The following is a 26,789-nucleotide window of genomic DNA, read 5'->3' as shown; positions in this document are numbered from 1 at the left end:
ACCAGTATCCTGCCTTGTTTCAGCCTCTACATCCAGGTAAGCCTCTGTAAAGTTCATTTTACAGGTGAGAAAGGCTGAAATTACGAACACAAAATTATAGCCGAAAGAGAAGTGTTTCTCTTTTCTCAACTATTGTTAAAGGAGTTGGAAAACTGCATAACACCTGCAGGATTTCAAATATCCCAGTCTAGGATCTGCTCAGCTCTGATACTTGGCAAACCTGATACCTGCCTTTTACACAATCTAGCACCCACTTCTTTACACCCCCTAAATTTAGGCACCTGCTGTAGTTTGTTCACTTGACCAGAGATCTGAAAACCAAAAACATTCTGGGAGATGCACCCCCATAATGACATGTACCTGCGCATTGATTATCCACCAGGGGAAAAAGGTTTGTATTGAAAATTTTTATTATCAGAACACATTTCTTGATAGTTCAAGCAAGGATGGGTTTTGCCTGTTTCTTCTTAGAGTCCTTTGAGTGCAGGCTGACATTCAGCCCTGTGCCCGGCTGCTTCCTGTGGATGGCAGTTCCGGCTCTGCCTGGGCACCGTTTTCTGGCCTGTTGACCGCGATGGGCACCGTCCGTGCAGCGGGTTCCGACACCGGTGCTTCGATGCGCAGCTGTCCCTCGCTGGAGATGGAGCAGGTCAGGCGCTCGCGATCCACGGTCTCCGGCACATCCCACTCCCTCCGGAAGAGCTCGTAGCGGAAGGGGCCGTCGGGCGTCTGCGTGGCCTTCTTGCCTGTCAGCACTACTTTCTCACCGATCAGCTTCACCACCAGCTCCTGGGGGTCAAACCCAGCCATGTCTTGTGTCACCGCGAAGGCGCCCTCAGGCCTCGCCCCTTCGGCGTGGCGGACCGACTCGTGGCTGCTGGTCGTGCTGGTGCTGCTGCTGCCGCTAGCCACGGGCCTCCAGTTGCCTCTCAGTAGCTCCCACAGAGAGTCCATCTCCCGTTCTAGCTCGCTGAAGAGCGAGCTGCTCCTGGGCCACAAAGCTCGGGTGCCTCGCAGGGGAGTCCGCGTCCGGGGTGCTGCGAGATGCAGTCGGCACAACATTTCCGTCCTGGGGCAGGAAAGCTGAGCAGCTCTGTTCTCCACGCCTGAGGCTGATGCGCCCGTCTCTGTCGGCTGAGACTTGCTGTGTTCCGCAGCTGTGGAAGCCGTCCCCTTTTATTCTAGTCCTGGCCTTCTTGGAATAGTTTCGCCTTGATGCTCCACCTCTCAAAGGATGCATTGAGCTCAGCACAAGACGCCTCATTCTGGTTACTCAGTCGCCCAAAGGGGCACAGTTAGTCCCACATCCCTCCTGCTCTCACTGCTTTGGCCTGCGGCTGCTCTATAATTAGGACAGCCTCTCGCCCTCATGAGAGCCAAAATAGAAACTGAGGTGAGCCATGGCTCAGACGGGGGCTGCTGCCAAACAAGCAGGCCGTGTCACTCAGATTCGAGCTTTGGAAGCACTCCAGGGAGAACGTTTGCCACGGAGAAGGTTCTTCCTCACTCCAGGACATATCATTCTGTGAAGCCAAATGCAGAAGATGCAGGCTCTTCCACACTGCGCACGGTTCAACTGTGGAACTCGCTGGCCCATGGTGTAGACAGCCTCCAGTTTGGATGGCGATCGTAGATACACCATGGAAGAGTAGTTACTAGTCCTCATGGTTTTTTGCTACGTCCAGCACCAGTTGTAGGATGCTCAGGTATAACCCTTGCTGGGAAAATCCAGATAAATCCTGGCAGAAAAGGGTTGCTTGTGTGTCTTTGTGTTAAAAAACGCCTGCACCCCTTTCTCAGGAAGCACCCAAAAAGAGATTCCAAGCCGGGTTACTGTTTGGCATGTGCTGTTACTTTAAGAAGTGGGAACTGATGGCTTCTGGAAGAAGCTGCCAAGGCTATTTTTGCTGATCAGTAAGAACCGATGATGCCCCAGTTTATGTATGTATGTATATATGTATGCATTTAGAAGGCTTCTATGCTTCCCCATTCGCCGAAGCCTCGGGGCGGCTCACAATAATAAATAAATAAGAACAGTATAAAACAATATGAGTCAACCTGGCCTGAAAAGTAAAATAAATAAATAATATTAACAATTAAAATAGAGTTTGAATAAAAAGGTCTTTGCCTGGTGCCGAAAAACAAATAACGACAGTGCCGGGCAGACCTCTCTGGGGAGCGCATTCCATAGATTAACATCATCGCAATTACCCTTGCTGGCATGCCAAGACTCACCACAATCCCTGGGCCTCAGTGGTCACTGTGTTAATCTCCTGCAAACGAATGCCATTCTGTTGAGCCCCCCTGCAGACCTACCAACTTCTTCTGACTGTGTTTTCCTTTTTTTGTCTTCAACTGCCCAGCTGCTGGGCCCATGTGACTTAGAATCCATAAAACATTCTGTGTGTGCTCTAGAAGCTTGTAGCTGGCTGCAAGGACCCCTACCCGGGAGCATGCTGTCCTAAGTGACTGCAGGGAACCCGGGTGAACTTCCAGTCAAACTGCTGAGGTTCAAGGCGAAAGGGGTCTTTCCTGACTGAAGCTGGTTATCTTTGTTGTGGCTGCCATCGAGGCTTTCCCAACCACCCCGTTGGGGCACATGGGTGGGGGGATGCAATTGCAACTCCCTTGAGGGTTTCCTTTGGGGCAGCTGGTTGGCCTCTGGGGGGACAGAAAAGTGCACGAAATGAATCCCCTAAACCAGGGGTGTGCAACCTTTTGGCTTCTCTGGGCCACATTGGAAGAAGATGATTTGTGTTGGGCCACACATTAAATACACAAACACAAACTGGTGAGCAGAAAAAGGTCTGTGCATAATGTTTGTGCTATCTGACACCACAGGTAAGCAAAAAAGTCCTCACATAATAATCCTGAGTCAGCACGCATACGTTTATTTTACGTAACATTGCGACATGACATTGTCGCCCACCAAGTTCATGCTCAAGAACCACACAATCGAGTTACCAAAAAATAGCAAAATAATGTTTTAAGTAAGTTTATGGTTTTGTGTTGGGCCTCATTCGTAGCCCTCCTGGGCTGCAGGTTGGACAGCCCTGCCCTAAATGGATGAAAAATACACTAAAGGGCTCTCAGGAAATTTTTAAAGTTTGGAGCCTTTTGCCGTGATTTTGTTCTAGGCAGCCATTTTCAGCCTTCTAGAAAACAGCTGAGGAGGGGGAGGGAAGAGAGTGGGGTGCTGTGGGTGCCCCAGTTGCTGCCTCATCCCTCCCAGGAACCCTCCCCCCTCCTTTGAGGGTAATTTGTCTTGAAGAGAGGGCCTTCTCTGTGGTGGCCCCCAGACTCTGGAATGCGCCCCCCCCCCGAGAGGTCCGCCTGGCACCGACTTTAAACTCCTTCTAGCACCAGGTAAAGACCTTTTTATTCAATCATCATTTTAACAATTAAGGGATTTAGACGTTTTAAGATTTTTTGTTTTCTTTGGTTTTCGCAGTCATACTTCCCCTTTTATTTTTCCTGTCTTATTTCTTAGTTTATAATGTTCAATTTTAGATGTTTTAATAAGTCTGGTTTTATTACTGTATTTCGGAATTTTGTACAGTGGTATCTTGAACTTTCGGTACCTCATGAACTTAATCCATTCCACGACACTGGTGGTGACCGAAATTGGTCATGAGCCAAGTTTTGGCCAGTCACAGAATCTCAGCCCCACCTACCTCACAGGGTTGTTGTTGTGGGGATAAGATGGAGGAGGAGATGTAAGCTGCCTTGAGCCCTTTGTAGGAAAAAGGCAGGGTATAAATCAAATAAATAAATAAATACATTTCCCCATAAGGTTCAATGTAAATAAGGTTAATCCATTCTGTAACTATTTTTTTTAATCAGGAAAATGTGAAGCAAAGTGACAAAGAACAGCAAAGATCGTGGCCATCTCCCCCCGCCCCCCAGCATGACCGCGATCGCGCCCGTCATCCCTGCATGTGTCCATCATCCTGGCGTGCTGGGGGGGTGGAGAGAAAATTTCGACCCTCTACCTCCCACCCCCAGCACGATCGTGGCCATCACCCCACTCAGGGGATGGGGGTGGGGAGATGGCCCTGATCGCGATCATTACCTGACGTGGAGTTCACCACCTGCGGCAAAATTTTAATGACATTTTTGTTCGCGACCCGATCTGGTTGTGAACGGAGGTGTTTGTGAGCCGATGTAAGTCATCCTGAGTGCTGGGGCGGAAGGACGGGATACAAATACTTGTAATAAATAATAAATAAATTTGGCCTTTGAAATCTCTTCTTTGCTAGCTCAAGAACTTAGAGCTAAGATTGGAATAACCCTAGATAGCATCAGGATGGCACTCCAAGCAGCATGTCCCAGAAGAAGAACGTGTTATTCAGTTAAAAAAAGTATTCAAACACCCCCAGGCTGAACTGTGTTTTAAGTCACCAGGGTACACAAACACACACCATTTTCAATGCAAACTGCTTGGTGTGCCTTTCCGCCCAACCTGTTGTTTTCCAGACCTTTTGGCCCACAGCCCCATCCTCCCCAGCCCGGGGCTGATGGGTTTTGTAGGCCAACTGGGTGCGGAAGTGTGGTTGGAGGACATGGAAGTTGCCCCCAGGTATCGGGTGAAGTCATCGCGAAAGACCGGCTGTGGAGCGTAACTGTACTTCAATGCTCTGTGAATGTAAATAGATCACTAGCATTTTTCAGTATTTGGGGTATGTGTGTAGGATGGAGTGAGAGTAGCCCTCTGCCTTCAGTATCCTCCAAATAGAGGTTGACACAGCAGGCCTTGAGTCACCAAGACCCCCGCCCCCCGCCCCTCCAAAGAACGCCCTGCCAAGCACATTCCTTCCTAGCATAGAAAGTTGTCACACGGAAAATGCTGCAGGAAAACCAGTGTGGTGTGGAACACTGGACAGGGGCCCGGGTGGTCCGGGTTCAAGTTCCCCCTGAGCAGCTTTGGGCCAGTCCCTGACTCTCAGCATCACCTACCTTACAGGGGTGTTGTGAGGACACCACAAAGAGGTAGATTCTATATAGGAAAGAAGATCTTGTCCTTCCAGTCCATCTCTGCCAAAGCAGCCCGAGCTATTTGGACTTAACTCTGCACTGTGCTATAAACTGGAACGATCAAATGCACGTGACTTTGAGCCGTTGGCACACAAGTGTTATTTCGACCGCAACAGCAGCGCACCTTCCTCTGTAATGCTTGAGGGCTTGCCGGGACAAAGCACTAGGACTATTTTATAATCGGGGATGCCACCCCCTCCGATTTCCCTGTTCGCTCTGAGCCTGGGAGAAATCCTCACCTTTACTGTGTGGGAAAGGCATTTCCCCAACAATATTCCATTTTTCTCTGTTGCAGTGCAAGTATTTTGAGCAGACTTGGTTCTGAGCAAGATAGGAGGGCCATGCATCTTCTGAAAGGACCTCCTAGTAAGGTGTCCCAGGAAGGGGTGGGTGTGAGCCCCTGCACCTGTTGAAGTGGCCAAGCCCTGTGGAAGACCATGGAGATCCAAGGCTGAAACCCTGCAGTAGCCACATACCACACTGGTGCAGCTCAGCTACATACCTGCTGTGTTTGGCCTACCTCGCAGGGCTGTTCCTTGGGAAGGAACCCCATCCTCCACAGCTAAGCATTGTTGGTGGGCATGCTGAATTTGCCTGTGGAAGCTGGGGATGCACTGGACTGGCATGTGAGAGTTCTCGAGCTGAGTTGGGGGACAAAGGCCCAGGCAAGGCACAGAATTTCAGTATGAAAAAGGTGGCTTCATTACGAATTTATATGCAAAATAATGGGACATGTTGCAGTACTCGTGGGCAGGCAGGGCTGGCAGAAGTAAAGGGGGTGGGTAGGAAGACCAGACCCACCCTGCACGAAGCAGCCCTGCTCTTTTGTCACAGCTCCACTTGAAAAGTCGTCGTCATCATCAAATGTTCAAGTCAGTCTGGAAGGGAAGCAAAATGACGTGTGTTCGCACTCATGATCTGACCCAGAGGTTCAAAAGTGGGGTGAGGTGGGAGGGGAAGAAGGAAGCCCAAGGCACTCAGTGAGTGCCGCTGTGACTCAGTCCCCAAGGTTCTCCTTCTGCATGCCAAGGTTCCCAGTTTCAAATGCCAGCATGTCCCATTAAGGCTCTCAGCAGGACAGGAACGAGAATGCCCACGTGCCAGAAAAGTGACTCACTGGCGCATCACGCCTGCGGGAATGTTGCCCCCTCCCGCAGCCTTCTAGGGCATTCCGAAAACATCTCCCTCTCAAATGCCTTACCACACTTCCGTCCACTGCTGCTCCTGGTCCGGTCAGCAGGTCCTGGATTGCTTTTTAAATCTTCTGGCACTCGGCTTGGGGGTCACACTGCCATAGTCGATATGGTTCAGGCCCAGCTGCTGGGGATCCTCGTGTCCATCTCCAGAGGTGCGCAAGTCCAGGAGCTCCCGTCCCCAGGCTCCAGAGTTGGGGATCCCTGCAGTACCCTCGTCCTCTTCTTTCAGACCCTCCTGAAAAAAAATCCACACCTGCTATCGGGGCAGAAGCGGCAAGGCCTCTGTGCATGTGACCTGGACATGCCACAGGAGGCCCGATTTGGTCTGTGAAGTTTGCACACTTGATCTCCTTCTTAAGGAGGTGGAGGTTCCCTTCCCACCGCTGCCCTTGACAAAGAGTGTGCAGGAGAGCCTCTCTTTTTCTCCCCACCTTTGGATGTTCCTTTAACATCAGCACTCCACTCCTCTCCTCCACTTCCAGGTCTGTCTCAGTGTTGTTCTGTGATTTGTACTCCTCGCTGTCTGTCTCCGACTTGGTGGGCTGGTGGAATTCAAGTAATGGTGGCTAAGTTGACTTGTCTGGGCATCCTGTCTCACACAGCAAGGCAGGGGAGCAGAGGTCAAGCCATCCCAAACACGCAAGACACGGGCAGCTGAAGAAGGACCAGCAACAAGCTAAGACGGTCCAAGCAGAGAATACCAGTTCGGGCCCACTGGAACTGCCTGCCTCCACCTTTCCAAGCTGAATTTAAGGTGCCAATTTTGACCTACAAAGCTGTACGTGGATTGCGACTGCAATAGCCAAGGAAGTGAGGAAAGGTTCCCTGCAAGAACCTACCTTCCTTAGCTAAGGCTGTTCTCCAAGGGAGGCTGGAAAGCAGCAACAAAAGCGCAGGGGCTTCTTTGTGGTGGTCCTCCAGTTGTGGAACAATCTTTCTGATAACGTCTCCTTGGACACCGAGCTTATCTTTTCAGCGCCAGGTTAAGACTTCCCTCTTTCATAGGATGAGGTTTTAAGTCAAATCTTGATTTTTTAAAGTGACGCTTGCTTAAAATTATTTAGCTGCATATGTCTCTGTACTATATTTGCACCCAAATATACAAAGAGACAAAAGGGGGCCTGGCTGGTGTGTGGTAATGGCAGGGAAACAAACTGTGGGTTAAGGATTCAGAGAAATTTCCTCTGGGTAAAAGCTGCATAGCAGTGGAACAAGCTGCCTGAGAAGTTGGTGCTCCTTCACTGGAGGTATCTGAGCAGATGCTGGGCAGCTTTTCCAGGGAAAGCCCCACCCGTGCCCTACCTTGCACCCTGGGATGGACTAGGTGATCTTTGGGGTCCCATCTACAGCAACTATAATTTCAGTCTTCCTTTCTGCTGCAGCCTTGAATTGCTTTGCACAGTTCAGATAGAGAAGCACAGGCTTTTTTAAAAAAGCAGGAGGTTAAGAGAGCTTCCATGTCCAGAAGCAGACTTTCTGCTCCAAAGACTGGGATGCAAGACCAGAAAGAGTTTCATGCCCACTTTTCTGGTTTGAGGAAGGCGCTTGATGGGCAATGGTCAGAGGCCCAGCTAGATGGACCAGCGGCCCACCCCGCAGGGCAGTCGCAGCGTGTCCCCGTACCTGACAGGTGGAGTCATCTGGGTCATCTTCGTCGGACAGCTCTCTCAGGACGCTTTCTACCCAGAATTCATCTTCCTCCTGTTTCGTCTTGCTCCTTTTCCCAAGGAGGCTGAGCAGCATCCCCAGGGCCTCTGCAGAAAAAGGCACATGCTTTTCCGAAAGAGTGGCAGTTTGCATGGCTAACAAGGAGGTGGAGGTGGGAGGACGGACCCCGCAGGTGGCAGAAGCTGCTCTCTGAAGAGGGGCTGCTGGCATGGGTTGGCACTGGCCCAGCACCTCTCCGGCAGGGATCCACCGGCAAGCGTGCCCCGCTGCGCTTCTCCTGTTCTCCACGGCAAGCTGCTGGCTCCCCCGCCTCTTGCTGTGCCTCAGCAAGTAGCAGGTGAGCACAGCAGTGAGGTAGGAGAGGGAGAGCAGCACCCCTATATACTCATTCTATTTCTATCCCGTATTTCCCCTCAGCAAGCACCCTTCCATCACCTTCATTTCATGTCCACAACAGGTAAACAGGTTTTTTTTTTATTTAAACATCATTTTAATTGTTAAAACATATGATCTGGCCAGGGCAACTTCTTCTTCCTTCTCTTTCTCCTCCTATATTTTTATTGACTTATTTTATACTGATAATTTTAATTTTATATTTGTAACTCAGTGTATTTTTTGTAATTTTGTATTTAATGGTAATTTATTATGTTCTATTGTATTTCAATGTATTTTATCGTGTTGTAAGCCGCCCCGAGGTTTCGGCAAGGGGCGGCATAGAAATGTAATAATAATAATAATAATAATAATAATAATAATAATAATGAGAGTCTGAGACGGGTGTAAATCTCCCAGCGAACATCATGCCCAAGTGGAGGCTGGAATCTGATCTCCCGAGTCCCCCTCCAGCATTCTAACCATTAGGCCGTACAGCTTCTCCATGGGGGAATCATGCTGAAGAAACCCTCCAGAACCTGTAGCCAGCACTGCTCCAAAGCAGCAGGTTTGTGTCTTTGCCACCTCAAGGAAAGTGCCACGGTGCAGCTCACCGTTCACCATGCTGGGCCTGGAAATTTTTCCTTGTTTCACAGACCCATACCCACAACTAAGCGAGCGAGCGAGGAGGAGGGGCTGGCATGGGTCTCCTGTGCTGTGCTCCCAGAAGTAGGGTAAAGGTAAAGGTTTCTCCTTGATGGGCGTGAAGTTGGAAGTCCCCCCCCCCCCCCCGAGGCTTATGCAAATAGGGCGGTATATAAGAATCCCAAATAAATAAGTCCAGGCATGCCTGACTCTCGGGGGAGGGGGGCAGTGCTCCCCTCTGTTTCCTGGCCGAGGGAGCCAGTGTTTGGTCAGGTGGCCGCACGACTAAACACCGAGGTGCGTGCCCGCTGAAGTGGCACCTTCAAGACGACGCTTTGCAACCCTTCCTGGCCTTGCAGAAGGCAGTGGCGACTCTTACCTTTTAGGAACATGATGTTCAAGTTCCACAAAACCTGATGGAGCAGAGACAGAAGGAAGGCAAAGACGCAGCACAGTTTGCCCATGCCATTCATGACATGCAGCACCGGTCTGCTTGTCAATTTAGCCAGGAACGCCCGGCAGTTGGTGGCCCGCTGAGGAAGGGCAAAGTGAGTCCTGGGCAGCAGTTTGCGGAAGACCTGGCCAGGGCAGAAGAAGAGGTGTGTGAACCGGGGAACATCTGTATCGGGCCACTGCAGGCTGGCACAAATAGCTCTCTGGGTCCTCAGCCAGAATTCCTTCCCCAGAGAAGCTGGGGACGGAAGTTCAGACTTTCTGAGTACAAAGCAGGGGCTCACCCCTGTCCTGCAGCCCTCCCCCCATGGGGTAAGATTCCCAAACCCAAATCCTTCTGTCATGGTTTTCTGGCACCCACTGAAAACACTCATACCAAGAATCCTTTTGAACTGCTGCCACCGTTATATTGATTAACGCCTTGGCTGGTTCTTATTTCTTTCTTTTGTTTTTTCACTCCTCTGTAATCTCCACACTGAAATGTGGAGCCGAGCACATATTTTAAAATCAAGCATCTCACCTTTCCAAGGTGTAGCACTCTAGTGGCACTGGGGCTCAGTCCCAGCATCTTTTCCTGAACTGGGAAGCTGATGGACATGCTACATGTTTCCCTAACTCCCCTGAAGTTAGCTGCAGTCTGTGCTCTTTTTTGTAATGCAAACATGTTGGGGTGGGCTGGACCGGGACAGGGAATTAGGAATCCTCAGCTTTCTAAAATGCCTGCTTCTGGGGAAGATGGAAAGTGCTGCACTGGTGTTGGTTATAGTTCAAGGGTGCTGCCTGCAAGTTTGGGGCCTTCCATGGGGATGCGGCTACATAGAGCATGGCAAGGAACTCCTGCACTTCAGGATTACTCTTTTATTTATTTCAAGCTTTTATAGCCCATTGCTAGTGTCCCGGGAGGGTTTGCAACCAGCACAGACAAAACATGGCACCACATCCCTGTTAATTCAATTAAAATCACGATTGAAACCAATTACACATTAAAATAACAGGAGAATACAAAGGGTTTTGCCTGGCGCTGGAAAGGAAAAAAGGGTTGGCGCCAGGTGAACCTCTCTGGGGAGCGTGTTCCACAGTTGGGGGGCCACCACGGGGAAAGCCCTCCTTTGGGTAGCCACCCTCCCGATTCCCTTGAGGGTGAGCTCCCAAAGAAGGGCCTCTGACCCGGATCTCAAGGGCGGGAGGGCACATGGGGGAGAAGGCGCTCCTTCAGATATCGACTCTTGCTAGTGCACAGGAACCTGCTGGACTGAGCCAGGGCATTCTCATTGGTCAGCCCTTCTTAGACCTCTGGGAGATGCACACGCAGGGAACACACATGTGAACCCCAGAGCACTGCTGTGTTCAAGGGCAAAAGGCTTTCCTGCTTTCTAATGCCGGCTTCTGCAGGGAACTGGAGCATGTTTCCCAGCTTTGCAAGCATCCTTGACATTTAAGGCAGACGCAGCCTTCATTCAAAACCTGCGGGGGCGGGGGGAGAGGTGCTAACCAGGTAGAAGTCCACCTGGAGCGATTTTTCCAAACCAGGCTCTCAGAAAATTATCCCAGCTTCCCTGGGCCTAGAGAAGGACCCCACAAGAGAGGGAAATTCGGCAACACATACAGCTGCTGGAAAAGAGGGCTGCCACTGGCTGTGTGGGCTGGGAATGATAGGAGGGGTAGTCCAATGTATCTGGATGGCTCCAGGTTGGGGATAAAATGATCTCCAGCATAGTGGAGAGAAAAGTGGATTACTTTTTCTCTCCTGTTTTCCACTTACCAAGAAACCTGCCTGTCTCACCTAGGGATAGACACCTATGCAAACCGCACCTGGATTGTCTGTTGTCAAAATGGTTGCATCCTCTGCGGCTCAGCCCAGATGCTGCCTGAACCTGTTGAGCACACAGCCCATCCGTGGGCTTGGCTAATGGAAGCTTTGGCCCAAGAAAGGAATCTGGAATTGTTTTGGTGAGCTGGGCAATACTGGGTGTTGTGTGTGCCCTTCCTTCAGCAGAAGAGGGAAGACATATCTTTCTTTGTATTTTCCACCACTGGGACCCATTTTGCCTTGGTTTGGGCTGGGAGTGTGTGTGTGTGTGTGTGTGTGTGTGTGTGTGTGTGAGAGAGAGAGAGAGAGAGAGAGAGAGAGAGAGAGAGAGAGAGAGAGAGTCAAAATGCTGCAGTTCCAAAGCCTCTCTCTGTTTCACAGCTCTGGCTGCTGCTTAATTTTGTGTGGCTTGGAGAAAAACAGATTTTTCCCTAGGCACGCAAAGGAGTGTGCAGCCTGCAGCTACTGGGAGGTGGGGTCTCCTCGCTTCTCCTTTTTTCAGTGCGTGTGTTTTCTAGGGGTGCATGTCGCTCTGAGCCACTCCCCACTTTTGCAAAGTGCTGTTTGTGTTCTGCCTTGCTGGGTCAATGAGGCCCTGTGTTTTGGGGGTCAGGCCAAACTTTCAATTTCTTGGGCAAGCAAATGTCCTTCAGGGGTTGCCACACCCTCTGCAGGAGCCATTTTGCAGCAGGGCCCACAAGAGTCCCAAATTTGCCTAGAGAACCCCCCAAAACTTTGCCATCCTCTGCCTGCTCCTCTTAGATAACAACAGCATGAGCATAGTCCAAAAAGCATTAGGGAAATAAATGCTCAGTGGAAGTCCTGGGACATAACAAGGGCCTGTCCTACAAAACGCAGTGCTGCCCCCCCCCCCCCCCCCCCCCCCCCCCCCCTCGCGCCCCCCCCCCCACAACAAAAGGGCCCCCCCCAAAACACCCCCCCCCCCCCCCCCCCCCCCCCCGTAGCAGGGCTGTTTTGCCACTCCTCTGGCATAACATGCTTGTCCACTGAAACGGCACCCTCCCCAGTAAACCCAGCCTGGAATAAGCCCCCATTAAGTAAGCCCTCCATACACACAAACTGCAGCTCCAAGATGCCTTTCAAGAACAATGCGCACCCTCTTCCGAAGAACAGACACCACCCCGCAACCATGACCTCAAGGCCCCAATGCGGAGAATGCAAGCACAAGCCGTTACTGGGCCTTGGCACTGTGAGGCTGCCTTTGCATTCACCTGGAGGAAGAATACTCTTCTCCCCCAGGAAAATATAACTGACTTGGAGAGAAAAGGAACCCCACTTATGGTCAGGCAGAAATAGTCCTGCAGTTTCCAGAGCAGCTACATGCTTAAGAGCATTAACTCCCCACTGTACTGCAAGGGGGGGCCACTGGGGAAGGACTTGGGGGAGATATCCCACAGGTCAGCAAATATCCAGCAAGCCCAATCCTAGGCTCTTGAGCTGCTGCCCCACATTTCAAAACAACACCCCTGCTGTAAATGCAATGGTGTTCCCTGCGATCCCCTGCCACTCCCTCGTGGTACCTGAAAGAGACTGTTTGTTTTGGGCAGCTCCATTATGACTGAGGCATAGGTGTTACCTGCGGCTCCATGCAGCGCTTAAATAAGCTAGAGCCAGGTATTTCCATTCCTAGTTGGCCAGCTGAGCACAAAGATAATGGTGCTGATCCTCAGAGCACTTAAGCACCGGGTGGGGTTCTGCATGCTTGGTTAATTTCAGCAGCGCTGAATTCAAAACCTCTTCCCCCCTCCCACAAAACTGAGTGCAGTTTAAAGCAATAGCATGGAATCCTTCTCTCCATTGGGTTTCAGCCAGATGGTGCCTTCTGGATCCCAGCTAGAGGCAGGTGGGCAATGACCTTGTGGCTTGCGCACTGGATCTTTTCCACACTTAGCACGACCCCTGACGTGTAAGACCCCAGAAGCCCCTGGAATTCTTTGCTGAGTAAATGTGCCTAGAATTAAGCCATGAAGCAAGCATAGATGAAGGGAATGTACCTAACCGACTTACTAGGTCAGACTAGAATGGCCCAGGAGGACCCTGCTGACTCGCTCTGTTTCTATGTGTCTAATATGCATCTGCAAGACTCTCTGGTTTTCTAGTTGAGTCTGCAGAGAAACAAGTTTTTGGGCACCCTACAGAACACGCTGGCCTGAAGGAAAGCCAGTGGAAGAACTGCAGGTGCATAAGGACCTGGCAATTCTGTGGCCGCACATTTACTCAGAAGTACTGACAAGCGAGAAAGATACACCCAATTGAATGCAGAATTCCAGAGAATAGCTAGGAGAGATAAGAAGGCCTTCTTAAATGAACAGTGCAAAGAAAAAGAAGAAAACAATAGAATAGGGAGGACCAGAGATCTCTTCAAGACAATTGGAGATATGAAGGGAAGGTTTCATGCAAAGATGGGCATGGTAAAGGACCAAAATGGTGGGGACCTAACAGAGGCAGAAGAGATTAAGAAGAGGTGGCAAGATTACACAGAAGAGCTATACAAGAAAGAGCTTAACGTCCCTGATAACCACGATGGGGTGGTCGCTGACCTCGAGCCAGACATCCTGGAATGTGAAGTCAAGTGGGTCTTAGGAAGTCTGAGCAACAACAAAGCTAGTGGAGGCAACAGTATTTCAGCTGAGCTATACAAAATCTTAAAAGATGATGCAGTGAAAGTGCTACATTCAATATGCCAGCAAATTTGGAAAACTCAACAGTGGCCACAGGATTGGAAAAGGTCAGTTTACATTCTGATCCCAAAGAAGGGCAATGCCAAAGAGTGTTCAAACTACTGCATCATTGCACTCTTTTCACATGCTAGCAAAGTGATGCTCAAAATCCTACAAGCTAGGCTGCAGCAGTATGTGGACCGAGAAGTACAGGCAGGATTTCGAAGAGGGAGAGGAACTAGAGGTCAAATTGCCAACATACACTGGGTCATTGAGAAAGCTAGGGAGTTCCAGAAAAACATCTACTTCTGCTTCATTGACTACTCTAAAGCCTTTGATTGTGTGGATCACAACCAAATGTGGCAAGTTCTTAGAGATGGGAGTCCCAGAACATCTTATTTGTCTTTTGAGAAACCTATATGCAGGCCAAGAAGCAACAGTGAGAACTGGACACGGAACCACTGATTGGTTCAAAATTGAGAAAGGAGTTCGGCAAGGCTGCATACTGTCGCCCTGCCTATTTAACTTATATGCAGAGCACATCATGAGAAAGGTGGGGCTGGATGAATCACCAGTTGGAATTAAGATTGCTGGGAGAAATATCAACAGCCTCAGATATGCAGATGATACCACTCTCATGGCAGAAAGTGAAGAGGAACTAAAGAGCCTCTTGATGCGGGTGAAGGAGGAGAGCGCAAAAGTTGGCTTGAAACTCAACATTAAGAAAACTAAGATCATGGCATCCAGTCCTCTCAGTTCCTGGCAAATAGATGGGGAAGAAATGGAGGTAGTGACATATTTTATCTTCCTGGGCTCCAAGATCACCGCAGACAGGGACTGCAGCCAAGAAATTAAAAGATGCTTGCTCCTTGGGAGGAAAGCTATGGCAAATCTAGACACCATACTAAAAAGCAGAGACATCACCCTGCCAACAAAAGTGCGTATAGTCAAGGCTAGGGTTTTCCCAGCTGCAATGTATGGCTGTGAAAGCTGGACCATAAGGGAGGCTGAGCACTGAAGAACTGAGGCCTTTGGATTGTGGTGCTGGAGGAGACTCTGCGAGTCCCTTGGACTGCAAGGCGACTAAACCGGTCAGTCCTAGAGGAGATCAACCCTGACTGCTCTTTAGAAGGCCAGATACTGAAGATGAAGCTCAAACACTTTGGCCACCTAATGAGAAGGAAGGACTCCCTGGAGAAGACCCTGGTGCTGGGAACAATTGAGGGCAAAAGAAGAAGGGGACAGGGCAGAGGCTGAGATGGCTGGATGGGGTCACTGGGGCAGTGGGGGTGAGCTTGGGTGGACTCTGGGGGATGGTGGGGGACAGGAAGGCCTGGAGGAGTGCTCTCCGTGGGGTCGCGATGGGTCGGACGCGACTTCGAGACTAACAACAACAACAACAGCTGACTTCAAGGTCATACATGCCTGTAAAAGGGACAGAGCAGCACCTTTACGTATTTATTTATTAGGTTTATATCCTGCTTCCTTCTTACCCTGAACTCAAAGCTGCTTACAACCTTCTCTTTCTGCTGCTCTCAGTCTAACCCTCGCACCAACAACCTGGCAAGGTAGACTGGACTGAGAGTCTGTACCTGGCATAATGCAGTTTCTAAATTTTTTGTCCCCGTTTACAGACACTCCCTTACCTCTGGAATCATGCAGTCCAGAATTGTAGAGTTCACTGAGGATACCAAGATGGGAGTACAGAGAATATCACATGCTAACAGCAAACAGTGCTGCTGCTGCTGTTGTTGTCAGTTGCAAAGTTGTGTCAGACCCATCGCGACCCCATGGGCAACACTCCTCCAAGCCTTCCTGTCCTCCACCATCCCCCGGAGTCCACAGTGCTGCTAGTCCTTATCAAAATTCCTGGTTTTGCTTCTGCCCCCTCCTAAAGGAGCTGCGTCCTGCGCCATCAAATCAAGGGGCGATTTCAGCCCCTTTTGGACTCTTGGCCCATGCAGGCCTGGTTCCAAAGCTCCATTCAGTTGCGAGGCTTGTTGGGCCAACCTCGCACTGCCTGGTCTAACCAAGTTCACAAAGTCACCTTGGGGATAAAATAGGGAGGAATGGAGGGTAAGATGCAGCATCACGGCTTCTGAAAGGAGTATCCCCGTGAACCAAAAGCGTGAGGAATATTCACCTGTCTGGTGGTCCCCCTCTGAATAAAAGATGCCGGAGCACTGAAATCTCTCTTGCAACCTCCCACTGGGCTACTGGTTCTTTCCTCGCTGATGAGTCGTCTTTCCATCAAGTGGCCATGAAAAGCTACTCCAAGGCTTCTGGGGTCAACTTTCCGTGGGTGTTTGCTCCCGCTCTCCCTCCATCTTCCTAGAAATGCAGTTGCTAAATGCCAGGCTTATAAAGCTCATTTGTCGAAACGCTCCCGTTATCTCCCTTCATCCAAGGTGATGTTTCCAGGGAGGGGGGCTAGTGTCTGGGTCCCACCCCCGCTGCCCTCTTCTGCCAAGGTTGTGCAATTTTTAGCTCAGAGGCAGTGGGTGGTTGGTTCCAAGCAACGTATATTAGGAAGACTGGCTCTCTCTTCACGCAGAGAACCGGCCAGGTGGAGAGCTGTCCCTGCTCCAGAGAGGCAGGAATGGAAAAGTTTATCTCGTACATCCGTGGCAAAATATCTCACCTGGACCCACTGCAATGTGCCCGCAGCTCACCTCCAAAGCAGCCCTCTGGAGGCGTCTTCAGGTACCTGGTGATGCCAGATCGTATCCCTGAATTCACCATCCCATCCTTGGATGTTCAGGGAGGGCTCCGGAGTTTTGGCAGGGAGAAGGCTCTGGTCCAGAGGCTGCGGGAATGTGAACCTCCAAGGGTTCGATCCCCAGAGGAGGACTGGGGTGTTTTTCAGCCTGGCTCCCCCCGGTGCAGACCCGGTCTCAATGATATCGTTGACCCCGTCACCCGGGCTGCCCTGTCTCTGCCCCACCTGCCCAAGATCACCACCCCCTATGGCTTTGTGGCCCTGGGGCAAAGACCCTGCATCTTAGAAGAAGAGGCCTTGTTTTTCCAGGTAGACTTAACCCTTCCAGGATCCTGCAGCACCAAGAAGCAGTTAAACCCACAAGTGCACCGGAGAAGCTGTGGCAAAGCCGAGATTCCACTGGGGCCCTACAAGGATACGGGTGAGAGCTACCCCAAAGTGACCAAGCCCAGTGTAACCTACAGCAGCTCTAGTCCAATGCAGAGCCAAGGGGGCTTCAGCCTCTGCCCCCCAAAAGGAACGGGCTGTACCCCTGAAATGTTGCCTCCGTATCAGCCCGCTGTCCCCAGAGGGAGTCCGGTCTCGATTGCTCTGCGAAGAAAAAGAAGAGGCATCTTTTCCTGAAGTTCCTGAAGAAACATTTTGCCCACCCCAGGAGCCTCAAGTTGGCCAAATTCCCTTCCCACTGAGCTGTACAGCCAGAATTTGCTCTCCCTTCTGAGATTTTGCTTGCCTTCCCCCAACAGGTGAGAGGCTGGGTGGGCCAAATTTGGACTCTCGCCTGAGGTCTGAGACCCCTGAAATAGCCCATCTTCATCTCTTTCTTTTTTCCATTACATTTTTTTTCTTAGTACAAATTCTCATGGCCAGTTTACTGCTCTTCAAGAAATATCCACGGCCACTAAAAGATATTATTTAAGGCAACCCTTGTCTGCTCTTCATGGTCAGCTGCAACCTGTTGAGAAGAGAAGAGAAGAGAAGAGAAGAGAAGAGAAGAGAAGAGAAGAGAAGAGTCTCTATTCTTCAGTCTGATTGACAATTCCTTTTAACAGGGAGATTTTCTTGTTGCTCATTCTGAAATACCCCATTGTGCATGGTGACTGTTTAAAATTGTTTGAGATATATGTGTGTCACTCTGTATACTGTTTCTTTGCGTCAATGCAGTTTTCTATCATTTCAATTCCATTCTATTGCCCCACTAATCTTCATTTTATCCTCACAACAAGCTGTGAGGTAGGTTAGGCTGTGTCAGTGGCAGGAGGAGCAGCACTTCAGCCCGGGCATGTATTTTGCAGCCTCGGAGCATCCCTTTCATTAGTGAATGGATGCTTTTCTCAGTGCAGGCACCTTGTGGGATAAACCATTTGTCTTTGTTTTGATGGAAGCATGTTTTCCTTTTACCCTGTGCCTGGCTGGGAGATGCTGGGGAAGTGCCTGACCCTGCCTAATCTTGAAAGCTAAGCTGGGTCATGCCTGGGCAGAAGCGGGATGGGTGACTTGAGGGTATGATTCTGTGATTATTGCTGTCAACTGTCTAGAGAGCTTTGGCTATGGGCAGTATAAAAATGTAATAATAATAATAACCTGCTTTTTCTCTCCAACCACGCCTGTGATTGTGCCTTTTGTCAGAGATTTGCAAGTCTACTGCAAACCCTGGGGCTTCTTCAGCAGTCCAAGAGCCGCCTCTTGCCCTTGTCCCCAGCAATGGTGTTGGTGGTATAGTGGTTAAGCAATGCTGCCTTCCAAGCAGTTGATCCGGGTTCGATTCCTGGCCAATGCAGTGCAATTTATTTATGGGGAGGGTTTGTAGGACATGCTTTGCACCCCTCAAGTCTAACCCCCAGAAAAATTGCTGCATGAAACCCAGGGAAATCACATGTTCCTGATGACTTTGCATCAGGACTTAAGCTGTTCCTTATCTTTCTCATTTGCAGAGCTTTTGGGAAGGAGCCAAGCTCAGAGCTGGAACACATGAGATGCATGCGGAGAATCCCAAATTCTCTCCCTGCTGTTGCTCTTAGAAGGGCTGAGTGATGGGCCAGACCCTCTTCTACCCGGGTCCTCAGCTGTTAATGGGGACTGACTCGCAATGTTTTATGCCAGCCACCTTCCAGCGGCACTGGCTGCTGGTTAAAGTCCTCATCTGATTCCAAGTACTAGGACTAACATTCAAAACCCTTAAAAGGTTTGGGGTCAGGTTGTCTGAAGGCTTGCCTCCTCCCATATGTAACTACCAGACCCTCAGGGCATCTTGGTCATCCTTCTCCCCCAAAGGGGCAAATGGCTACCCGGAGGAGGACCTTTTTGGAAATGGCACCCTGGCCGTGGAAGGGGCTCCACGAAGAGGTCCCCCTGATGTCTACTTTTCAGGGTCAGGGGAATCACTCTTTATTCTCCCAGCATTTGAACAGTTTCAATCTTTTAACGTCATCTTTAATCTTGCATTTTATTCTGAGACGCATCTATGCGAATTCCTTGAAAATTGTTATGGTGGTTTTGTTGTTATAAATGGACTTTCTCTCATGTATTTAATGTGTATATCTTAACTTCATCCTTAACTTCTGTTAACTGGAAAACTTTGGCTATTGGACCATAAAATAAACAAACAAACAAATAAATAAATGGATTTGGTTTTGTTTCTTCAAAGACCACTTTTTAAAAAACAGAAACCTCCCCAAATTTATTCCCACTGCATGCATCAGCTTTTCCAAGCTTGGATGTTTGGAATTGCAACTCCCAGCTCTCCTTGCTGGGGGTGATGGGAGCTATAGTCCAACACATCAGGTTTGTACTGAATTGTGATGGAATTGGGGTGTGTGTGTGTGTGAATTTTTACCAAAAGTTACAGCAGCAGCAGCTAAAGAGCTGCAGTGAAATAGCCTGCCAAAAAAGATGAAGAACTTTCCAGAAATAGGGCAACTCTAATTCTGACCTGCAAACATGCTCAGAGACACAGAGATTCCAGCCCAGAGTATTAGGAGCTCTAGACTCAGAATAACTTCACTTTCTGCCAAACCCACTATGTTTGTCAAAAAAGTCAGGAAAAGAGACAAGATGAACAAGATACAAGCCTAGTGATGGTGAGACTCGTACCAGAATAGGACACACATGTGCCCACAAAAAAAGCCTATGGTTAATGGGGCGGCATAGAAATTGAATAAATAAAATAAACCCAGTTCTGGTGCTCTACTCACTGTACTGCACTACCAAGCTGGTTGACGTATGTTATTTTTTATTTTTATAAAAATTATAATAATTTTATAGACCGGTGGCCAACATCCCGTTTCTGGGCAAGGTGTTGGAACAGGTGGTGGCGGGACAACTCCAGGCACTCTTGGATGAAACTGATGATCTGGACCCATTTCAGTCTGGCTTCAGACCCGGGTATGGTACTGAATCTGCCTTGGTCGCCCCGTACGATGACCTGTGCAGGGAGAGAGACAGGGGGAGTGTGTCCCTGTTGGTTCTTCTGGACCTCTCAGCAGCTTTCGATACCATCGACCATGGTGTCCTCCTGGATAGGCTGGCCGGGTGGGGAGTAGGAGGCTCTGCGTGGCGGTGGTCCCACTCCTACCTGGCCAGCCAATTCCAGAAGGTGGTGCTGGGGGACCATGGCTCTGCGCCACGGCAGCTATGCCATGGGGTTCTGCAGGGGCCCATTTTGTCCCCCTTGCTATTCAACATCTACATGAAACCGCTGGGAGAGGTCATCAGGAGGTGTGGGCTGCGGAGCCATCAGTACACTGTCGATTCCCAGCTCTACCTCTTGTTCGCATCTGCTCCAGGTGAGGCGGTGGCTGTACTGAGCCGAGCTAATGGGCTGGATGAGGGCCAAAAAACTGAGGGTCAATCCAGATAAGATGGAAGTCCTGTTGGTGGGCAGTGCGGGTCTCCAGGTAGGTGATTTTGGCCCTGCCCTGGATGGGGTAGTGCTCCCTCTAAAGGACAGGGTCCGCAGCTTGGGAGTACTCCTTGACCCGGAGGTGTTGCTGGAGGCTCAGGTGACAGTGTGGGCGATGAGCGCTTTCCTTCAGCTTCTGCTGATCCATTTATTTATTTATTTATTTATTTGGAGTGCTTGTATGCTGCCCCATTCGCATAAGCCTCGGGGCGGCTTCCAACAAATAAATAACAATATGCAAAATATACAGAACTGGAAACATCCCGGAGTTAGATAAAAGCAATAAATAATTTAACAATCAATTAAAATAACATTTAAATAAAAAGGTCTTGGCCTGGCGCTGAAAAGCAAATAAGGACGGCGCCAGGCGGACCTCTCTGGGGAGCGTATTCCATAAGTGGGGCACCATGGCAGAGAAGGCCCTCCTCCGGGTACTCACCCACCTAATTTCCTTCACGGAGGGTTCCCAGAGAAAGGCCTCTGCTGCCGATCTTAGAGGACGGGAAGGCAAGTATGGACGGAGGCGCTTCTTCAGGTACCCAGGTCCCAAGCCATTTAGGGCTTTATAGGTGATAACTAGAACCTTGAATTGGGCCCTGACTTCAATGGGGAGCCAGTGAAGCTGGTAGAGGACTGGGATTATATGAGAACAACACCCAGTCCCCATCAGCAACCTGGCAGCTCTATTTTGTACCAATTGAAGTATCCGGACCGTCTTCAGGGGCAGCCTCACATAGAGCGCGTTGCAGAAGTCTACTCGGGAAGTAACCAATGCGTGTGTCACTGTCGCCAGGCAGTCATCCTCCAGGTAGAGACGCAGCTGATGGATCAGCCGAAGCTGATGGAAAGCGCTCCTTGCCATGGCTGACACTTGAGCTTCCAAGGTCAGCTTTCCGTCAAGGAGCACCCCCCAAGCTGCAGACCCTGTCCTTCAGAGGGAGTGCTACCCCATTCAGGACAAGGTCCAGGTCCCCCACCCCGGAGCCCGAACCACCCACCAACAGGACCTCCGTCTTGTCTGGATTGAGCTTCAGTTTATTGGCCCTCATCCAGCCCATCACCTCGGCCAGGCACTGGTTCAGCACAGCCACTGCCTCACCTGGATCGGTTGAGAACGAGAGGTAGAGCCGGGTGTCCTCTGCATACTGATGACTCCTCAGCCCACACCTCCTGATGACCTCTCCCAGCAGTTTCATGTAGATGTTAAACAGCAAAGGGGACAAAATGGACCCCTGCGGAACCCCATGGCATAACTGCCATGGCGCAGAGCCAAAGTCCCCCAGCACCACCTTCTGGGATCAACAGGCCAGGTAGGAGTGGAACCACTGCAAAGCAGTGCCTCCTACTCCCAATCCCGCCAGCCTATGCAGAAGTCGATGGTATCAAAAGCTGCTGAAAGGTCCAGGAGGACCAACAGGGACGCACTCCCCCTGTCTTTCTCCCTGCACAGGTCATCACACAGGGTGACCAAGGCAGATTCAGTACCATACCCAGGTCTGAAGCCAGACTGAAATGGGTCCATCAGCTGCATCCTTACCTGGCAAAGGTGGCACACGATCTGGTAACTTTGCAGTTGGATTATTGTATTGTGCTCTACGTGAGGCTGCCCTTGAAAACATTTGGGATACTTCCATTGGTCCAAAGTAGATGTCCGGGCCCAATTTAAGGTCTTGGTGTTGGCCTACAAAGCCCTAAATGGCTTGGGACCAGGATACCTGAAGGAATGCCTTTTTCCCTATTTGCCCTCCCACCCCCTAAGATCTGCAGCAGAGGCCCTCCTCTGGAAACCCTCCTTGAAGGAGGCAAAAAGGAAATCTACTCTGAGTAGGGCCTTATCTGTGGAAGTGCCCTGACTGTGGAATATACTCCCCAGAGAGGTTCACCTAGCTCCGACATATTCTTTTCAGAGCCAGGCAAAAACATTTTTATTTACCTCAATTATTTTAACATTTAATTATTTTGATTAGGTTTCAACATTGTCATGCTCAGCTTTGTACTTTGTTGTGATTTATTTATTGTTGCAAGCCATCCTGGACGTCTTGTAAAGGACAGGGTACAAATATTGTTAATAAATAAACAAACAAACAAACAAACAAACAAACAATAGAGACACAATGAATTGATTCCACCAGAGGAGGGCGAGCTTGGGCAACACTGAGAAAGACTTTTTGGTCTGCTTTTTTAAAAAAGCCCAAAATGATAGCAGGGCAATGGTGGACCTTTTTGGATGGCTGTGACAATTGGCCCTTCACTCCCACTGCCTGCAGAACTGTAAAAAGGGATTGCTGGGAACTTGCCAGGAATTTAACATTCCAGGGTCTCTCCCAGAGATGCCAACTGGCGCCTTGTGGTGTTTCTAACCTGCCCAATAACCAATTCTCTGGGTAGATGGCATAACTCTAAAAGGATCAGGCCCACATCTTAAGATTGCATGTGTGTAGGTGTACTAACAAAATGAGAATTATTTCTACTCAATCATTTAAAAAAGCTTCAAAGCAGCTTCCATGATACGAAATGCACAAAAGTTATCATAATGTGTCTCGCTCAGGCTGACACGAAATGGATGCAACGTCGCACCCACACTGCTGCTGATGTGGTAAACTCGAAGGCCTTTGGAAGGTCCTCTGGTCCATTTTTTGATGATTACACCATTGAACTCTTAGCGTATTTCTCTCAGGATCCTAGAACACATTTTTTTTAAATTTATTAAAATTTTTAAACTAGTACTAAAGACATCAATCATCAAATACATTGGATGAACTGGCTCAGCCCCTACTCATATTTTTTACACTCCATAGTCATATTCAAATCCATTTATAATAACTTAAAAACACCTTTAAATCTAAGCCAAGTCCCGTTTCTCTAGCCAATAATAATAATAATAATAATAATAATAATAAAATCCCAAGTTTGATAGAAGTCAGTATCTTCTTTCTCCTTCAGTGATAGAGTCAATCTATCCTAGAACACAAATTTGAACATGCAGGCTTTTGAGGAGGTAGCCAGGGTCTTGACCCTAACTTTGGGATCAAGGCTAGGGTCTGATACTAGAAATGGCTCCTTGACATTTCAGACTGAAACCCAGAGTGGGGACACCACCCCACCCATGCTGGAGCCCACCTGCCTTCATCTGCTCCAACCACTTGTCCATCCAGCCCTGGATGGCTGAGACTCCCCTGCACAGGGGCAAGGCTCTCCTTATGAGTAACCCTTTTGCCCAGGGGCTGTAGCTGCACTGCAGCTGACCCCTGGGTGGGGCTGAGGAGTCTCTGGTTACATGAGCATTCACCTTTAGGTTGGGCAGCACAGGGCTGGCTCTCTTCCTTCCGCTCTGGAGCGCGCTGGCTCTTTGGAGAGGGTTTTGTGAGTGCGATCTCCTCTCCAGCTGAACCCAGGGCTCTGCCTGACTGCTGGGTATGTTGTGCTTGGGATAGGATTGGCCTCTAGGCTGCTCCTGCTTAACGTTGGTTCCACGCAGGGCCAAAACCTTTGTGCAGGACCCTTAGCCTGCCTGCTTGGCTTGCCTTTTGCCCTATCCCATAATTTGCTGTCATGGGGAGTTAGAGGTGGAAGGATGCCTACATCAGGAAGTGCTTCCTTTGGGGCTTGTCCTCACAGACTCCACCAGAGTGCTAGTGGAGTTTTTTTTTTTAAAAAACCGTTGGACTTTATCTCCCCCCACCCCGGGTGTGTGTGTGTGTGCGCGTGCGCGCACAAGTAGCTAAATGGAAAAGTTGGACCTGCCCCATGTGCTCTTGATCAAGATTTGGGCAAAAGAAGCAAGGACAATTAACTTCAGCAACAGGCACTCTGCAACCTAACTTGTAATTAGCTTACAATTTCCTCAGCTACTTGAGGTTTTTAGTATTACCTGGGGGTGGGAAGGGGAAATAAAACCTTGTTCGCCAAGTTTTATTTATTTTTTTAAATCTCATGCATCATTTTATCACTCTTTCTCTCTCGCTCTGGCTGGGGTCACTGGGGTGGTGGGCATGGGCTTGGGAGGAATCCGGGAGAGGCTGGTGGAAGGTTGTCCTTGGGGTTGCCAAGAATCAGGTAGGACTTTGCGACTGAACAACCACAGCAACAAAATCTGGCCGCATCGGTTTGTCAAAGGCAAGGTGTAGTACTGAAAATGTCTCGGGTACCTGAGGAGGTGAGATAAAGAAGGAAATGGTTTATCACTTGACTTTGTTTATTGACAGTGCTCAGCGTGTCCCATATGATGCATGTCCCAGTGCTCAGAGTTCATACGATGTCAGAAGAAAAGGGGCACGGTTTTCTTGTGGTGATACACTTACATGGTCCTAGACCTCATTGTCTTACGGAGGACCCGAGATGCTAATAGCTCTTCTGCCAAGAAACGGCAAGCAAGCCTTGTGTCATTCGGGCCCCCCTCTTGCTCCACCTGCTGATGGGGTCCTTGGATGTCTGCTCCGAAGTCCTACCTGGTGGCCTTTGTTGCCCACTTTCGCCAGAGCTTCTGGGCCACGCTCCTCCGCTTTCCTGGCCACAGGCCCTACAAAAGCAGCCTTCGCCTCTCCCAGGCAGTCGTAACTACATGTCAGGAGCCATTGCAAAATGACACACCAGGATTTGGCCTCTGCTGGCCTGGTGCCTCTTGCTCAGAGCAGGCCTGCCGGTGGAAGAGACCAGCTTCCTAGTGTCCCACCAGGTGCTTCTCAGTTTTGCTGGGTGCCAGTCCTGTCTGGGACTCAGTCCCAAGTGCTGGTGCTTCTCCGCAGAGCAAGGCTGTGTGAAAAATCCGGGGTGGTGGTCACAGGCTAGCTGGTGGACTCGGCACGCTGCTCCACCGGATTTCGGCCCATCAGCCCAAGGCTGGTGCTGAGCTGCTTGGAGGCTTGATGTGCTGGCCTATGCTCTTACACAGACCGCAGAAATTGCTGGTAGAGCATGTGCCATTTTTCGCGGCTTAACCCCTCTGCCCCTGCACATCGCAACCAGTGGCTGGCTCTGTCTGTTCTCGGGCGCCCTAAGATCAAGCAAGTGGAATTGAGCAGGGCTTACCAGTCCTAATTCCACACCCTAAATCGCCTGGGGCCCAGTTAGCTCCCTCTATCTACTTTTTATATTCCTGAAGCTCATCCTCAGAAGCCCTGTTCCATGTGCCCAACTCAATAAGGGCCTACTCAGGAGAAGGGTGTAGCAATGCTGCTCTGGCTTGCCTTTCCAAATCTGCCAACATTATTTTATTTATTATTTAAAGTTCTTATATCCTGCCCTTTACAGTGTCTCAGGGTGGTGATCACATACATAACCCACAGCATCACAAATGATATATAAAATCAATTTTAAAAGCAATAGTAACATTCTAAATACTGGGCAAAATAAAAAGGTCTTAGCCTGGCGCCGAAATGAAAAAAGCGTCGCTGCCAGGTGTACCTCTCTAGGGAGCTCTTTGCACACCCAGGGTGCTACCTCAGAGAAGGCCCTGCTCCGGGTAGCCACTCTTTGGATCTCCTTCAAAGATGTCCACTCCAGATCACAGGGGCCAGGCAGGTATACATGGAAGGAGGCACTCCTTCAAATGTCCAGGTCCTAAGCTGTTTAGGGCTTTGTAAGTCATCACTAGCAATTACTATGTTATGGTCCCTCCTACATCAGGTAGAACTTTTGCTCTTCCCCAGAGTTTTTACTCCTATAGTTTAAAAGAACAAGCAAACCATGAGGTTTTAGAACTTCGCACTGCTGCTAACTTCTCTCTTGGCTTTTTTAGACTGATGTCTTTATTATTTTATGATGCAATAGTTTATGGTGATAAGCTTTGTTCTGGGTATTGCCCAGAAGGGCTTAGCTTACTGGGAGGACTGGAAATGTAACAATTAAGGACATGGATGTCTAAATTAAAGTCTGCCCTAGTCAGGTGGGGCTTTTGGTGGTCTTGCTATCTCAGCCCTGGCCTCAGAGGCCTGTGAGATGCGCAAATGCACACCCTGAGTCCTAGGTGGGGCTCTTGGCTGGTCTCCCGCTTGGGCTGTCTGCCAGAGATCTGTCAGGACATCTGCTTTTTAAACTCTCCCAAAAATAACAAAGTGCTGAATGGCAACAATTTCCCAGGTGGCAGGTGCGTTGAGTCATAGGGATGCCCAACACCTAAGTAAACTTCCTAACCCCAGGGGAGTTGTGCCGCAGGAGGCTGAACTCTCTGCGGTTCCTCTGTCGGGTTTCCCTCTGTCGCCCCTTTAATGTCTTGATCCCCTGCTTGTTGGAAGGGGATTTGTGAAAGCTGGGCCCCGTATACACGCTTCTTCCTTGTCCTCCTCAATCATTTTCTTCAGAGCCACCTTCT

At 49.7% G+C, this 26,789-nt stretch overlaps 1 protein-coding gene and 1 long non-coding RNA gene across 2 annotated transcripts; both read right to left on the bottom strand.

The window, feature by feature from the left end:
• Positions 1-392: 392 nt before the first annotated feature.
• Positions 393-1,154, bottom strand: LOC123036599 (heat shock protein 30C-like). The gene has a single exon (XM_044455939.1). It carries the CDS (start codon positions 1,060-1,062, stop codon positions 496-498), a length of 567 nt encoding a protein of 188 aa, XP_044311874.1. The 5' UTR covers positions 1,063-1,154; the 3' UTR covers positions 393-495.
• Positions 1,155-10,513: 9,359 nt separating this feature from the next.
• LOC123036547 lies at positions 10,514-26,042 on the bottom strand. The gene is made up of 3 exons (XR_006417165.1): positions 25,987-26,042; positions 21,769-21,771; positions 10,514-10,541 (listed from the first exon to the last, which is right to left on the bottom strand). It is a non-coding gene; the product is annotated as an uncharacterized LOC123036547 (long non-coding RNA).
• Between the last annotated feature and the right edge of the window lie 747 nt (positions 26,043-26,789).

The sequence above is a fragment of the Varanus komodoensis genome, unplaced genomic scaffold, assembly GCF_004798865.1.
Source record: "Varanus komodoensis strain SLA01 unplaced genomic scaffold, ASM479886v1 scaffold80, whole genome shotgun sequence".
Taxonomy (NCBI): Eukaryota; Metazoa; Chordata; class Lepidosauria; order Squamata; family Varanidae; genus Varanus; species Varanus komodoensis.
The sequence above is the reverse complement of the archived record's forward strand: the minus strand, read 5'-3'. Positions and strand labels throughout refer to the sequence as shown.

What these genes read in the sequence shown, in the direction of transcription:
- LOC123036599 (XM_044455939.1), bottom strand. Translation starts at nt 1,062, where the DNA reads ATGTTGTGCCGACTGCATCTCGCAGCACCCCGGACGCGGACTCCCCTG.